Here is a 16228-nt window from a genome sequence, read left to right on the forward strand (position 1 = left end):
CCTTCCCTCATCTTCCCCCGCATCTGCCTGGACAGGGAAACATCTTCCTGGACAGGACAGGTCCCTGGGGATGCCCCATCCCTGGAAACATTCCAGGCCAGGTTGGACGGGGCTGTGAACAACCTGATCCAGCTGGGGATGTCCCTGCTCGCTGCAGAGGGTTGGACTAGATGGCCTTTAAAGGTCCTTGCACCCCAAACCAGCCTGTGGAGGCCACCAGCCCTCCCACCAGGGCAGCCTCTGTCACCAGCAGCTCCCCGGGACACTCTGCTGCCCGTGCCCGGTGCCACTGGTCGTGCCGCGCTCCCCGAACCCCCCCTGTTGCACCTCCTCCCGTCAGGGCGAGTCCTCTCGTGAAAACACTCTGAAGCTCCTCATCTTCCATGGGATGCTGCCTCTCCGCTCAAAGAGGTGCCCCCGGGAACCTGCACACCCCCCTGGGCGCCGTTCAGCCAACACCGTGGCCAGCCCCGAGACGGCCTCCATCCCCCCTGCCCTCCCAGCAACCTGGTCGCCCCATGGTCCTCTCTGGAGTCACTGCCAAGTCGGTGTGCCTGATGGCTCTGCCAGCTGGGACCCCGGCCCTTTGCAGGGCTCCCCTCCCGTACCACTCCTGGGATGCTGGGCTGGGAATTGCTTCCCCACTGCTACTCCAGGAATGGGTTGGTCAAGGCAAGTTTAGAGACTTTAGGAGGGCATATTCCCTGAAGTGTGTGCAGAGCTGAGGTGAGACTGAGCCCCGTGAAACTGGAACACGAACAGCATGGAGTATAAAACCCAGCAGGATTTAGATCTTCCTCCTCCTCAGATCATCAGCTGCGGGTGGAAATCCCTTAGTGGTCCTGCAGGTATTGCAAGGCCCTTGCATTTTTAGATCTGAAGCACTGGCTGCCAAAAATGCTTGAGATACCCAAATCAGAAAAAGCCATTTATTACAGAAAAGCAGAAAGCTGATACAATTTTTTAATCATTTTCTTTTTTCCTGAGTAAATATATTAGATCACAATTAGCTCAGCTTTTAAAAATCTAATATCAGAGGGAAGGCTCAAGGTACCTCATCCATATGTATCAACACCCAAAGGGAAAGTTCCCAGAGGACAAAGACAGGACCAGAGACACTGGGTCAGAAACACGGCAGGTTCCCTCTGAGCAGCAGGAAACAGACTGTGAAGGTGCCTGGGGAGGGTGTGGAGGGAGATCTTCAAAAGCCATCTGGCCATGGTCCTGCATGTCCCTGCTTGAGCAGGAGGTTGGATGAGATGACCTCCAGAGGTCCCTTCCTACCTCAGCCTTTCTGTGATCCTGCCTCATTCTCCAGGAGCACATTCCTGCTCCCCCTCATGCCAGCACTAGCGCTTGGGCAGCTACATGGCAAGGTGGAGCTTGCCTCAGCTAAAGGTTAATTTGCCAAAAAAAGACCCTCAAGTTCCCAACTCACTGCACAGCTGCACAGCTGAACCAGCTCAGGAGAGGTCTGGGGACAGTGCTGGGGACAGAACTGCCTCCGTGGGCAGAAACCTGCATTTAGGGTGTTTCAATGTCACCACAAAAGCCCAGCCCCACTTTCAGCAGAGGTGGAGAGAGTCACCACCACTCCCACAAGTGAGGCACGGCTTTTTGGATGGGAAAAAGAGCCCATTTGGCTGAAAATTCACAAAAATCTCCCCACCATTGAAAGAAAAAAAAAACAAAACACAAAAAAACAGAGTTTTGACCATTTGCAGCAGCACCAGCAGGGACAGAGATGGCCCCTGCTGTGGTTCCAACCAGTGGTTCCACTCTGGTACTGCTGAAACAAGTCAGAAGGTGGTTGAGCACTGGAACAGGCTCCCCAGGGAGGTGGTCACAGCACCAACCTGCCTGAGTTCAAGAAGCCTTTGGATGACGCTCTCAGGCACATGGTGTGATTCTTGGGGTGCCCTACACAGGGACAGGAGTTGGACTCAATGATCCTGATGGGTCCCTTCCAACTCAACATACTCTATGATTCTATGATTCCATGCACAATCAGCTTAAAGAGCAGAGGAACTGAAACTTCAAGTCTCCAAACTGTTCTATGATTACGCAAGTGGTTTGGAAGGGTTGACTTCCTCCTGCAGTTGTCATTCTCAGCAAATTGCTCTAGGGGGTGATGTCCTTAAATCCAAATCCATTTGATGACATCCCACAGGCCTACACAAAATATGCATTTTTTAAAATTTTCTTTTGGCTCAGCCTGCAGAAAGGGCATCAGGAACCGAACATTCCAGTGTCCATGGGTGAGAGCAAAGTGTCGTTGAAAGACATGTCCCTCAAGAACATCTCTTCTCTGTGGTACAGCACGTGGAGCTTGCTGTGGGCCCTGGAGGCCGCGCAGAGCAGGAGGTTGCAAGACACCTCCTCTTGTGCAGGGACAGGGTGGATGCAGAACACAATCCTCCTCTCCAGGCCTGAGAAGCGCCGGATGCTGTCAAGGACGATGCAGTTTCTTGAAACTCCCTCAGCTGACCCCAGGACCAACCTCACGTTGCTTTTCCTTTTCTGCCTTTCTAGCTCCGTTGCCAGGCTCCAACGAAACGTGCTGGCTGCAGGCTCAGTGCTGCACAGGATTGCAATGTCTTTGAGGCGATAACCTTGCCTGAGGTAGCTGTGGCAGTTTGTGATCACATACTTCACCATTTCATATGTTTCCATTTGTTGTTTCTCGATGTAGTCACCCGGCAGAGAATGGGCACATGTGGCCTCCTTCAACAGCTCCCCCAGCACCTCATAGGGTACGTGTGTCTTCCGTTCTTTGAGGATTTTCTCCATTAGATCAAACATGACACTGCATATTTCCTTGGCATTACGGACCATTTTAGTCAACCATTCCTGAGGATAGAGTTCTGAAAAGTTAAGGCCACAATCATATGGGTGAGTGGTCTGGAAGAAATCCATGAAGACCCAGAAAATGCCTTTTTTTTTCTTCACTAGCTCCTGGGCACGTCGGTACCAGTCTTGTTCAGAGCGAAAATTCTGAGCTTCATCAACCACAATGTGTTTCACTTCTGGGAAGATCCCATTTAAGAAGGTAACACGTGTCACAGACTGGCAGATCTTGTTTCTAAAAATATAAAACAAACCAAAACCCATATGGTAAATGAAGAGAAGATGTGCCCAGACAAATCTGTACTGACTGCCCCCACCCCTCAGCGGGTCCTTGCTGGGAAGCCGTTGGGCTGCTTAATTAACATTGCTGAAAAATGCAACTCTCCCTTCCCCAGCTGCAGGACACTATTTTATCTTCCTGGTGGAAACAGTTATTCCAATGGATTGGCTGTGTGCAGGCATTGCTGCACAGCCCCCACCCGCTGCCCTTGGAGGGGACTTGGGCCCACCACCCTTCCCACATGGGGACCCTTGGACAAGGCTCTGCAGGGCTGTCCCCCAGCCCCAGGGAAGGCAGCGTGGTCCCCTTTTCTCCCCAGGGCAAGGGGGACTGGCAGCACTCTGCCAGGCCATCTGCCTGCTGGGGCCAGCACCTGCTGCATGGGCACTGCCATGCCTGGGCTGGGTCTAGAACAACCAGCTGCCACGCACTGGAGACCAGCAGTGGAGAGGGGCACCATCTGCCAGTCAGGGTCCAGCTGTCCTGCTGGAGAGGCAGCAGCACGGGAGTGCCCCGTGGCCACTTCTCAGCAGCCAATTGTCCCTCTCCCACATGAGCAAGGCTGCAACTCCCCAGTGCAAGCTGCCTTGTCCACTCCAGTGGCCTGATGACCTTGCAATGATGACACAAGTGGAAACGCAGCCTGAACAGAAATGGGGAACAGCTCAGCCTGCAATCCTCTACCCAAAGGGCAGCAGTTCCTGTTCTCATCTCGATGGCCCAGGTCCAAGGCCAGTTCCTAGCACAGCTCCACAGGAGCATCAAGCCCAGCACAGGCAGAACTGAGGCAGCAGCAGGGAAAGGCAGGTGGGTAGTTTTGGTGTCAGGACCCACCATAACAGACGGTTCAACTAAGGCCATCAAATCTGGAAAGCCTGACACGATCGAGCAGCCACTGAGCGTGGGATTCCCACTGGAGCCAGCGAATGCTGGGCCTGGGCCAGAGCTCAGCTCCATGAGAAACCTTTCTTGGGATGAGTGTTTGTGTCAGCCAAAGTTACAGCTTTGGCAAACAGATGTAAAATCAGCAGGGCTTGTCCTGCATGTACAGAGGATGGAATGAAAGAAGAAAAGGAGGAAATTCACATTACTGCTTACCCCACAAAATTCTTCAAGGGTTGGTTTTCACAGATGTAGAGAATCTCTTTTGCAGAACAGTGAAAAACATTTCTTATTCTCTCAATGATCTTCAAAGCCACGATTGTTTTCCCTGTTCCAGGAAGACCAATGACAAACTGCTCCCTGGCTTTGTGCAGGTTTTTGGAGAGCAGCTCGTACTGTTTGAGAGTGAGAAGGTTGAAAACCTCACAGCCAAGATGGTCACTTAAGTAGGACTTAAAGCTCAGCACAACAATCACAAGTGCACGCAGGAAAGCAGGGACGTCCCTGGAGGTGAGGACATAATCCTCTGGGTACAAGCTGGTGTGATTACACAGGTTTTCCTGGGCTTCTTGCTGGAGAATGTCATCCCCTGCAACTTCCATCTGCTCCTCTGTGCCATTCAGGTGCAGTATCTGGGGAATGACACACACTTTGGAAGCATAACCCCCATCATTGACCAGTCTCTGTTTTAAGGCATAAGCTGTTTCTCTCAAGTTCTCAGCCTCAGCAGGAGAGGTGTCCCCCACGACAGTGTACAACACTGGGTGTGTGTTTTCAGCTACTAAGAGAACATCACACACAACATCCCGTTTTTTCCCCAATCCAATTTCAACAGCCCAGCTCCTTGAAAATATCAATACTCCCTTGCTAAGTGGATGGATTTCTTTCTTCATTAAATCCTCTAATCCAGGATACTCTGAGAACAGGTCGGCACAGACGGTTTCTGGCTTCCATTTGATTCCATCAGAACCCACTAGAAAAAAAAATATCGAAAGTTAGAAGAACAAAATACAGCAAATAATTTACTCAACACTCTGGCTAATAGAGGAATATATTATAACATGAGGTCATCAAAGTAAAAATTCAGTGTGAGTCAAAAATTCAAAGAATCACAGGGGTTGGCAGGGACCTCTGAAGATCATCAAGTCCAAACCCCCTGTTGAAGCAGGAACACCCAGGGCAGGTCACACAGGAATGTGTCCAGACAGGTCTGGAAAGTCTCCAGAGAAGGAGACTCCACAGCCTCTCTGGGCAGCCTGTCCCAGGGCTCCATCACCCTCACAGGAAAGAAGTTCTTCCTCATGTTAAGGTGGAACTTCTGTGTTGTCACTTGGTGCTGTTTCCACTATCCACTAGTCCTATCACAGGCACCACTGAGCAGAGACTGGCCCATTCCTGACACCCACCCTGCAGATATTTGTAAACATTAATAAGGTCCTGTCTCAGTCTTCTATTCTCAACTAAACAGCCCCAGGTCTCTCAGCCTTTCCTCATCAGGCAGGTGTTCCAGTCCCTTCATCATCCCTGTAGCCTCTGTTGGACTCTCTCCAGTAGATCCCTGTCCCTCTGGAACTGGGGAGCCCAGAACTGGACACAACACTCCAGATGTGGTCTTACTAGGGCAGGGTAGAAGGGGAGGAGAACCTCCCTTGACCTGCTGGCCACACTTTTTTTAATGCATCCCAAGACACTATTGGCTCTCTTGGCCACGAGGGCACATTCCTGTCCCATGGATAAGTTGTTGTCCACCAGGATCCCAAGGTCCTTCTCCATGGGGCTGCTTTCTAGCAGGTCAGCCCCTAATCTATACTGATGCATGGTGTTTTTTCTCCCCAGGGGCAGGACTCTACACTTGTTGAACCTCATGAGGTTCCTCTTTGCCCAGCTCTCCAGCCTGTCTAGATCTCACTGAATGGCTGCACAGCCTTCAGGTGGATCAGCCAATTCTCCCAGCTTCTTGTCATGAGCAAACTTGCTGAGGACACACTCTGTCCCCTCATCCAGGTCACTGATGAAGATGTTGAATAAGACTGGGTCCAGAAACACCACTAGTCACAGGTCTCTAGCTGGACTCTGCACCGTTGATCACAACCCTCTGGGCTCTATTGTCCAGCCAGTTCTCCATCCATCTCACTGTCCACTCTTCTAACTTGCACTTCCTGAGCTTATCCACCAGGATGTTATGGGAGACAGTGTCAAAAGCCTTGCTGAAGTCAAGGAAGACACATCCACTGTTCTCCCTGCATCCACCCATTCTGTCACATGATTGTCACATCACTCCAGTGATCCACATCCTTATCAAATACAGGGGAATACATGAAGCCCATTGCTAAACCTGGTGCTCCTCCAAAATAACAAATAACAGTGATTAAAAAAAAAAATATTTACACAAATCCCCTCTTAAATTGACAGGTGAAAATTACTGCTCCATCCATAACACACAGACAGTCACCAGTCCAAGCACACACTGACTGTGTCACAGCCTTCCCTTAAAAAAACACATTCCCATCAAGAAACAGCAATTGCACATCCTGCACCAAATGCCATGAACTGACCAGTACATTGGTTATCTGACTATCCCAAAAACAGGTGTGAAAATATAAAAATATTAGAAAAATAATTAGAAAATGAACAATTAATACACACATCCATAGGTCAAATTTTGGAAAAAAATCATCCACGGACTATGTCTAATGAGAAGGTATCTGTTTGCTGCTGATACTGCACAAGGACCTGGAATTCCATGTCTCTCCCATGTGTTGCAGAGCTGGACCTAAAGCCACAACCCTGCTCCCAGGAACATGATGGAATTCCCACTGCCCTTGGCTACTCCTGTTTCCCTTGGGCTTGGTGTGTGGCACTTGCTGTTGCTCAGCAACCATCCCTGCTTTTGGAGCTGAAAGGTTTCTGCAAGAAGCAAAAGGCTTTTGCTCAAAAATAAAAGCCAAGCAAGGCTCTGCAGCCCGGCCTGGGGAGGGCTGGGCTTTGTTTTGCTCCGTGTGACCCAGCCTGCAGGGCAGAATTAATGCACTGGGCAAGATAAATGTCTGAGCTGATCAGACCCAGGGCTTGGAGCTGAGCCTTGCAGAGCAGCACTGCAGCACCAAGCCACAGGGAGTGTACTGAGTGTGCCAGGCCTCAGGCTGGAGGCTTGTCTGGTTGCTTTGTCTGAATTTTTGTTGACCTGTTGGAGCTTTTTATTTTTTTTTTCCACTTGGTTTGCCTGTAACAGCATTTTTTTTTCTAATAATCAAGTGGCTGTGGATAACAACCATCAATTTGTACAGACAGCAGCCACAAGGAGGTCTGCACAGGATGAGATCTTTCTGCATATAGTGTGCTGAGAAGAAGTGCAGAGATACAGGTCTGGTAGGACAACAGGAGCCTTGAGATGTGGGATACAGGATGTGGGGCTGAATTCAGGTGTGGGCCAGTGAGAGACAGAGCACAGGAGATCCCGAGGCCAGAAGCAGCTCTCAGATGGTCAACTGAAGAAATGCAGCCCCAGAGCTGAACAAAACTGCTTTAAAAAGTAACAAGTCTCTAACTTATGTGAGACAGAAGTTCACTAAACTCTGACAGAGCAATGAACTTGCAGACCCAAGAAGAAAGAACAAGATGTAAAAGTGTGTTAGCAAACCTACAACAAGTGACCCCAAAGGGGATCCTGGGGTGGGCAAAAGAACCCATCAGCATCAACAACAAACTCCTGGGAGAAGAATTGGTGATGCTGACAACCCACCCCAACAACCCCAGCAGATGGGAGTGGTGGGGGAAGGCTGAGGGTAACACCAGGAGCAGGGGTGGATGCTGGGAAACATGCAGGTAACTATTACTTTTTTCCCAGTGGTATTAATTCATTGTCTTTCTCTTTCTTTATCTGCAATAACTAGATCTTGACTAACAGCAGCTCTTTGGTTGCATTACTTAGATTCCAGTTATGCTAGTAATAAATTATTCTGTCTCTGGGCACATTCTCAAAAATTGTGTACACTGGGGATTATAAATTGAGGCAAAAATGGGATAAGAGATTGAAACACCTGAAAAATCAGGAAAATCAACATTCTTGGAGCAGTTACATCTTTTTAAATACCCTAACAGTTGTTTGCCTGAAATCATATCTTTATATCACATTACCTTCCTAGAATTTCTGTCAAATACAATCTAAATTTAAAAAAATATCCACAGTAAGTGGTTTACCTGGGTAGAGGTGTTCTTGGAGTTGAGACACACTCTCGAGACCAACATTTGAATAAACTGGCCTGATAAGAGGAGGACCATTTGCCAAGCTGAGCTCATTCGCAAAGTCATCAGCCAGATTTGAAATATCTTGAGGGGGAAGAAAAAAGTGTGTTATATCCATGAAAATCCTTCCATACCAATTTTTAAAACGCAGCACTAACCATTCCTGATTCATTTAAAACCTCCCTTCACAAGCCTAGTAAAAAAATGCTGCCTACAGGGTTAGGAATGACCAAACCACCAGGAGCGAGGCCTCACAGCACAGAGAAGCTTCCCAGGTCAGAGGCAAGACCTCGACCCCACGGGGGTGAATCTGTTGAGACCCCAGTGCACAGGGGTGCACAGCACCCCCTCTTTTGTGTCACTGTCCTTTGAAGAGACCAGACACCAGGGAAGGCTTGAGTAGCTCTGCACGTGTTGCTGACTTCATTAGAGATGTTATTAATGCTTGATAAGGGGAAGGAGAAGAAAATTTGCACGTCAGTTTGACATCACTAGAATACTGTGTCCAGTTCTGGTGCCCTCAGCACAAGAAAGATACAGACCTGTGGGAGAGGGTGCAGAGAATGGGCATTAAGATGATCAAAGGCTGGAGCAGCTCTGCTCTGGAGACAGGCTGGGAGAGTTGGGGTGTTCAGCCTGGAGAAGAGAAGGCTCCAGGGAGACCTGAGAGCACCTTCCAGTGCCTGAAGGGGCTCCAGGAAAGCTGGGGAGGGACTTTTCACCAGAGAAGATAGTGACAGGACAAGGGGTGATGGTTTTAAACTGAGGGAGGGGAGATTTAGGTCAGATATTAGGAAGAAATTCTTCACTCTAAGGGTGGTGAGGAGCTGGGATGGGTTGCCCAGGGAGGTTGTTGATGCCCCATCCCTGGAGGTTTTTAAGGCCAGGTTGGACGAGGTTTTGTGCAGCCTGGTCTAGGGGTTCCCTGCTGATGGCAGGAGGGTTGGAACTTGATGATCTTTGGGGTCCCTTCCAACCTTAATGATTCTATGACCACCATTAAAGCTGATTGTTTAACCTTAGTGCTGGCACACAACACATGCCAAGATGGTGGATGTACACAGATCAAACCAGGACATGGAGATCACTCCTTGCCAGTGCATCGAGCACTGGGGAGTTCACTCCACAGGGATCAGCTGCAGTAAGGACTTTTTTGTTTTTCAAAATAAACCCCTTTTAGGCACCCCAAGAGGCCAGATGTTCAGCAGGACATCACTCCCTCCTAAGCATCCTAACAGACAAAGCCAGCTTCCAAAGTTTTCTGCAATTTGCATTAACAGTAACCATAGAATCATAGAATTGTTTTGGTTGGAAAAGACCTTTAAGATCAAGTCCAACCATTACCCCAGCCCTGCCAAGGCCACCATTAAACCATGTCCCTCAGCACCACATCTACACAGCTTTTAAACCCCTCCAGGGTTTGTGACTCCACCACTGCCTTGGGCAGCCTGGGCCAGGGCCTGACAGCCCTTTTGGAAAAGTTTTTCCTAATTTCCAATCTAAACATCCCCTGGCACAACTGGAGGCCATTTTCTCTTGTCCTGTTGCTTGTTACTTGGGAGAAGAGACTGATCCCCACCTCACCACAACCAGCTTGTGGGCAATTTTGAATCTTTCCACTTCACTTAGGGGCACATGGATCCCTAGGGAGACTTATTCCTGTTGGAAGTGCTTCAAAAAGTCCTGCTGAACCAATCCAGGACATGATGCTTCACAAAAGGCTTTGCAGTTTGTCCTGGTTTGAGCCAGGAAGAAGCCAATTTTTTTTTTCCTGATTTTTTTTTCTTCAGTGAGCTCTTTTTTTAAGTAGCACAGCAAGTTTTCCAGCGAGTGGACTGATAACACTGAAATGTTTATGTTACTGCTGAGAGACCAAGGGAATTTTGCTCTGTGGCCTCAGTTGTATCTGCAACACCCCCATAGGGAGGAGTGGACTAGATGGACAGCAAATTGTCCAAAATATTCCATTCCATGTATCTACATAAGCTCTGTGTGAGGTCAGGGATCAAGGAAGCCAAGCCCCTTCCTGCTGCTTCTCCCGTTCTCTCCCATCCATGGCCAGTGCCCAGGGAGGACTCCATCCATCCACCCATCCATCCCTCCATCCATCCCCATTGATCCCCAGGCCCATGTGTCCCTGCCCCTCCTCACTCTCCCCTCAGCTCCTGGCTGCTCTGCCCTCTCTCTGGCAGCTCCAGGACATTTTGGGGCTGCTCACAGCTCAGGAGATGCTGGGGGAGCTCTGGGGGTGGGGGGAGGCAAGAGGGGTTTGCACATTCCTGAACACACTTGTATGTAATTGTACATCTTTTCTTTTATCATCAGTGTTTAATTAAAGCTGTCTAGTTTAGTTTTCAATCTGGGAAGTCTCTCTCTCCTAATCATGTCTCTCCTTTCCCCACCTGGGTGGGAGGGGATCCAGAGCATTGCTGTCCCTGGTTGACCTGCTGATCCTGTGTCAGCCCCTGGCAGCTCTGGAGCCCAGGAACAGTTCCCTCACCCCGTGACTGCACCACGGGCCACGGGCCCTCCTCCAGGTTTGGTGAGAGCACAGCACAAAAGTGAGTCCTTCCTCCTCAAAGCTCACGAACCGAGGCAGAAAGGCAGCTGGCACTAACACAGACATTTTACCTGGGTCTGCAGCTGTCATCAGCTCCACCCACTCTCTGAGGCTCAGTCTTTCGATCCTGCCGTTCGACACCTTCCAGGATTCAGGATCACCGTGGAAAACAGGGCAGCAGGAGGGCTCAACCCTGACGGTGCACACGTAGCCCTGCCAGGTCCCTGCTGCGTCATAAACACTCTGGATGTAAGTCTGGAACTGCACTCCAGCCCGTGAGCCACAGAAGTGATGGACGGCCATGGAGCCGATGGTGTCAGCCAATGCTTGTTCTAAAGCTTCCTTCTCCACTCCTTGATGGGTTCCAATGACTGTACCGTTGTCATGCACTCCATAAAATAAATACCCACCCTTCGTGTTTCCAAAGGCAGAGACATACTTTGGAAGGCTTTTGTTAACGTACTTCAAGATACAATTTGTAGAGAAGTTCTTAAATTCAGTATGTGTGGTCTCTGTGAAATTCAGGACCTCTCCAGCCATCAGTTTGTCTCTCTTTAAAAACCTGGTGGTGGCCTCCTCGATGGCCTGAGAGGTCTCCTCTGCTCCCCCAGAAAAATTCAGCAGAGCTTTCTTGGCTCTTGGCCCATCCTCATCAGGGTGCTTGGCCAGGCTTTCCTTCCTCCTCAGGAAGTCAGCAGCATCACTTGGAGTCATGGAGACAACTGAAGAGAAAGACCTCTGGGACAACCCAGTGCTCAAGCTACAGATACGCGGCTTCGGGGCGGCACTTTTCTGCTCTGGATCTCCACAGCTCCATGTTTTAACAAAAAGCAGCACGTGAGCCTGTCGCTGCCTCCAGGTGAAGTACTGGTCGGTCTCGGAGCAGCTGAGGCAGCCCCTGAGGCTCTGCTCCAGGTCCAGCCCCAGGCCATGCTGCTGGAAGCTGTAATTCTTGTCTTCGCTCTCCATCCTTATTATTCCTCCTCCCGAATTCAGCAGCGCACACGCTGCTTTAGAAAGGTTCTCTGCCTGCACTTTCTGTTTCTGAGAGGTCTTCTTCCTGGCTTTCTCTCCTAAAACTATTTTCCCCAAATCCACCACCGTGTCGGGATGGCTTGTCTCCAGGTTCACCACCAGCTGCCCTTCTCGTTCGGCCATCCTGGTCCTCAACTCAGAAGTGACCTTCAAAACGTCACGATTATAGAGGGCAACGTGTGTGACAAAGACAGCCAGACACCTTTGGCTGAGGTTCACACGCTAGATTTAATAAACAGGAAAACAAAAATCATTATTGGCAACGGACAAGCAAACCAAAGCCGGACGGTTACAAAGACGCCCTCGGATGTCCCGATAACGAAGCTCCTCGGCCTCTGTGGCGTATCGGGTTCAACTCGTCATCTTGAGGCTCCTTCCCAAACACCTCCCGGCTGCAGGGCCGGTCCCACCGACCCCCGCCCGGGGACGCAGCCCCCCTCGCTGCCCCCGCCCGGCCCTGCCGGACCCCGCGGAGGGAGCCGGGGCTGCCGGGGCACACGGGAACCGGGGGTGGGCTGGGGGGAGGGGAGCCGGGGCGACCCTACCTTCCCGGGGGTGCCGGTGGCACCAGGCGAGAGCGGAGACCGAGCGGAGGGGGCGGGTCCCGGCGGGTCCCGGCGCTTCCCGCGCTCCCGGGGCGCTCCCGCCCCTTCCCGCCCCGCCCCCCCCCCCCCGCCCCCCCCGCAGACACCGGGCGCTGTATTTCAAATAGTTTTAATTTTAAAAATATTCTATTCAGTGCTAAAATAACTTTCCACTTCCACGCGCGGCCGCGCCTTCGGCTTCGCCAGGCTCGATCGCAGACTCGGCGGGACATGCAGTGGCGGCGGGGGGGGCGGGGGAGGGGGCACGGGGGGTCTGGGGGCTGCCTGGGGGGCCCGGCGCCCTGCCGCTCCCTTCCCCGTCCCGGGGATGGGGGGTACCTAGGCCGGGGCAGGGATCCCCCCCACGCTCTGCCGGCTCTCGGGGGGCCAGGGCAGGGGGGAGGTGAGCGGGCTGCACCCCCCCCGGGCCGGGGGTCTGCCTCCGGGGGTGGGGGGGGCTTCTCCTGGGCGGAGCAGAGGCAGGGCACTGCCTGCCCCGGCGGGGGGAGCGCGCCCGGCTCTCCCGACACCAATGGCTTCAACCAGTAGCTTATTGCACAGCGTCCCAGCGAGTCCCCGCCGCGGCGGGGCAGGGTTCAGCCGCGCCCCCTCCCTCACAGCCCCCCGCCTCCCGCCTGCGCTCCCGAGGGAACCGACACCTCTCTCGGTGCAGGTGGAAAGTGGCTCTTCCCTTCCCGACACCCCCGGGAGGGCAGGCAGGGGAGCCAAGAGCAGGCAAACAGCATCTGCCGGTGCCTGGGGGGCCCCAGGGAGCAGGGAGCTCCCCGGACAACTGCCCCTGCGCGGGCAGAGCCCCCCGGCTCAGCAGGGAGAGGGAGCCAATAAATAGAGGCAAATCTGCAGGTACTGGTGGCAGCCCCGGGGGCTGGCAGGGGCTCCTGCCGCAGGGCAGGGAGGGCAGGCTGGCTGGCTGGCGAGGCAGGGGCCCCGTCCCTGGGGAGTGGGGCTGGAGGGAAGCACCGGGCGGCTCTGCGAGGGCTGGCGAAGGCGCTCTCCAGGGGCAGGCTAGCTCTCCGAGGCCGTGTGGCACACAGAGTTCTGATCGGCACAAAATCTCTTCAGAGGCGGCGCGCCAGAGTCCTCCTCCTCTTCAGTTACCTGCAAGGGCAGAGGTCAGGGGAGCTCACGCGCCCACCAAGCCACGTGGGCCTGGGCAAGGCCCCTGCTGCGGGGAATCCCCGGGGCTCCAGGAGCAGGAGCTCACTCTGGAGTCAGCCAGAACTGCTGGCTCACTCCCCCTCTGCAGCTTTTCTTCACACTTCAATGCCTGAGCTGAACCAGGGGACAGCTCAGGAAGCCGGCAGGTTTGGGGAGCTCCTGGAGGGCACTTTGGGACTGCAGACCAAGTCCCTGCCTCAAGATGATTCTTCCACAAAGGGCATCAACCAGGGTGAAAGGGCAAGCCGGGTCTCTGCACAGTGAGACACGATTTCAATCCCCCTCCCCTTACCTGAGTCTCAAGGGGGACTGGCTCTTCCTTTGTGAGAGTGGGAGGCTCGTCTGCAACTTCCGAGGAAGGCAGAGAGGGCTCTGGGGAGAACAGAAGAATTAACAGAACTGCTCCGTAGCAGAAGACACAAGCCCTCGCTACCCTGTCCACTTCCAGCGGTGCTGCAGTCACCCACCAAACACGGACCAGGCCCCAGCTGCCCACCTTCCCAGAGCAGCACCCACCTTCCAGCGTCTCCTGCCCCAGCGTGGGGGGCTGCGAGTCATCCGTGCGGAAGTCGGACGTGTGGGCAGGACTCATGGACTCGCTCTGCTGGGGACTGGGGCTGGAGTTGGGGCTGCTGTCCACCTTGAGCTGGTAGACATCCGACAGGGAGCTCTGGTTGCTGTTCTCATCTGCAGAAACAGCACCTAGTGAAGAAGAGCAGCTTGACCCAGGGGCACAGGCAGCCGAGGGCAGCACCGAGAGCCCTGGGAAGGAGTCAGAGTGGAGGGGGAATCGGCCCAACCCCGCGCTGAAGACACGTGCTGCTCCTCCCAACACATGCAGCACATGTAAGCCAACACCATCCCAGCTTCTATGAGGCCTTGAGTCTTTCTCCAGCTTGAAGGGGGCTGAGCCAGACTCACCTTGGAACTCCAGGAGGAGAGAGGAGTTAGCAGAGGTGTCAGCTGGGAAGCCGTTGGGTTCTCGGGCAGTGCTGCTACTTGATTTGGATTTCTCTTTCTTGAGGAGAAAAAGAAAAGCAGAAACACAAGGTGAGAGGAGTCCATCACTGGCAAGAGGATGCAGAGGGGCACAAACTGCTGTAGAGAAGCTGCTCTGCTTTCTCTCTCCCTTCAGCCCAGAGAGATGTGCTTGTGCAGGACTTTTGGGTCACTGAGGAGGCCTCAGAGAGGCCTTCCAGTATCTGAAGGGGCTCCAGGAAAGCTGGGGAGGGACTTGGGACAAGGGCTTGTAGTGAGAGAATGAGGGGGGATGGATTAAAACTGGAAGAGGGGAGATTTAGGTGAGACATGAGGAGGAAATTCTTTGCTGTGAGGGTGGTGAGACCCTGGCCCAGGCTGCCCAGGGAAGCTGTGGCTGCCCCATCCCTGGCAGTGTTGAAGGGCAGGTTGGATGGGGCTTGGAGCAGCCTGGGCTGGTGGGAGGTGTCCCTGCCCATGCAGGGGTGGGACTGGATGATCTTTAAGGTCCCTTCCAACCCAAACCAGTCTGGGATTCAGCTGTGAAAGATACAGCACGAGCAGCTGACACCTATCAGCCAGCACCACCAAATAAAACCGAGCCATCTGGGCACTCAGGCACACAGGGTGAGGAGCAGCGAGCAGGGCCAGCCCGGGGCGTGCGGCCGGTGCCGGGGGCAGCGCGGGGCGAGCGGCCGCGCTGCCGGCCCCGCGGGACCCACCTCCTTGCTGTCCGCCACCGGCACCCACTTGAATATCCGCAGGGACGTGTCTCCCACCGTCACCCACTTCTTCTCCCTGCGGACACGGCCGTTAATGGCGCCGGGAACCGGCGGTCACCCGGCAACAAGCCCCGCCCCCCGCCGGCGGGGCTCCCATTGGCCCGGACAACCGCCAGGCTGCAGCCCGCCCGCGCCCCGCCCCCCCGCCCGCGCGCCTCACGCTGATTGGCCGCGCCGCCCGCCCATCAACACCGCTTCCGGGCTCCCCCCCACTCCCTCAGAGACGGTGGGAGCTCATTGGCTGGCGGCCCCGCTCTGCCCGCCCCCTCCCCCGGGCAGCACGCTGATTGGACCCTCCCCGCCGGAGCGCCGCCCCCGGCAGCCGTGTGGCGCGGCGATTGGCTGCGGGCCGCGCAGGCCCCGCCCCCCTCCCCCCCCGCCGCCCCGCCCCTCACCATCTGCGGACGCGCTCGATGGCCGCCATCACTTTTTTAATGTCATCCTTGGCGCGGCTGCGGGTCTCGGCGCGCACCGAGCGGCCCGACATGGCGCCCGCAGCCCCGGCAGCCCCGGCTCCGCCGCACCCGCCGCGCGGCCCCGCGCACGCGCCGCCACGCCCCGCCGCGGGTGACGTCACCGCGCGCGCCACGCCCGGCAGGGCGGGAAGGCGGGAGGGCTCCCAGCGCGCATGCGCGCCCCGCCCCGTCCCCCCTTCCGCGCGCAGCCGCGCCACGTGCGGGCGACGCCGCCGCCGCCATCTTGGTGCGGGGCAGCGGGAGCAGCGCCCGCGCTGGGGCGGGGCACCGCGGAAACCCCCTCCCCGAGCCCAGAACGTGCCCCGGGCGGGCCGGTCACTGCAGGAAGCGTCTGCCCCGGGCGCCCCTCGTCTGCCCCCCCCGCTCCCTGTGGCTACACA

The 16228-nt window shown here is 54.4% G+C and overlaps 2 protein-coding genes across 4 annotated transcripts; both read right to left on the bottom strand.

Annotated features, from left to right (window-relative positions):
- Nucleotides 1-1042: 1042 nt before the first annotated feature.
- LOC127392000 (schlafen family member 13-like) lies at nucleotides 1043-11979 on the bottom strand. Of its 2 annotated transcripts, XM_051635323.1 has the most exons (4): nucleotides 10886-11979; nucleotides 8210-8338; nucleotides 4226-4982; nucleotides 1043-3082 (listed from the first exon to the last, which is right to left on the bottom strand). In XM_051635323.1, the coding sequence occupies exons 1-4, from the start codon at nucleotides 11970-11972 to the stop codon at nucleotides 2230-2232; spliced, it is 2826 nt and encodes a 941-aa protein (XP_051491283.1). In that variant the 5' UTR covers nucleotides 11973-11979; the 3' UTR covers nucleotides 1043-2229. The 2 variants fall into 2 exon arrangements, with proteins under 2 accessions (XP_051491283.1, XP_051491284.1); XM_051635324.1 differs by lacking the exon at nucleotides 8210-8338.
- Nucleotides 11980-12058: 79 nt separating this feature from the next.
- Nucleotides 12059-15924, bottom strand: BCL7B (BAF chromatin remodeling complex subunit BCL7B). 2 transcript variants are annotated; one of them, XM_051635398.1, is made up of 6 exons: nucleotides 15768-15924; nucleotides 15313-15388; nucleotides 14534-14630; nucleotides 14129-14299; nucleotides 13905-13984; nucleotides 12059-13552 (listed from the first exon to the last, which is right to left on the bottom strand). In XM_051635398.1, exons 1-6 carry the CDS (start codon nucleotides 15857-15859, stop codon nucleotides 13460-13462), a joined length of 609 nt encoding a protein of 202 aa, XP_051491358.1. In that variant the 5' UTR covers nucleotides 15860-15924; the 3' UTR covers nucleotides 12059-13459. The 2 variants fall into 2 exon arrangements, with proteins under 2 accessions (XP_051491358.1, XP_051491357.1); XM_051635397.1 differs by having other exon boundaries at nucleotides 14129-14314.
- Nucleotides 15925-16228: the final 304 nt, after the last annotated feature.

The sequence above is a fragment of the Apus apus genome, chromosome 18 (genome assembly GCF_020740795.1).
Source record: "Apus apus isolate bApuApu2 chromosome 18, bApuApu2.pri.cur, whole genome shotgun sequence".
NCBI classification, from domain to species: Eukaryota; Metazoa; Chordata; class Aves; order Apodiformes; family Apodidae; genus Apus; species Apus apus.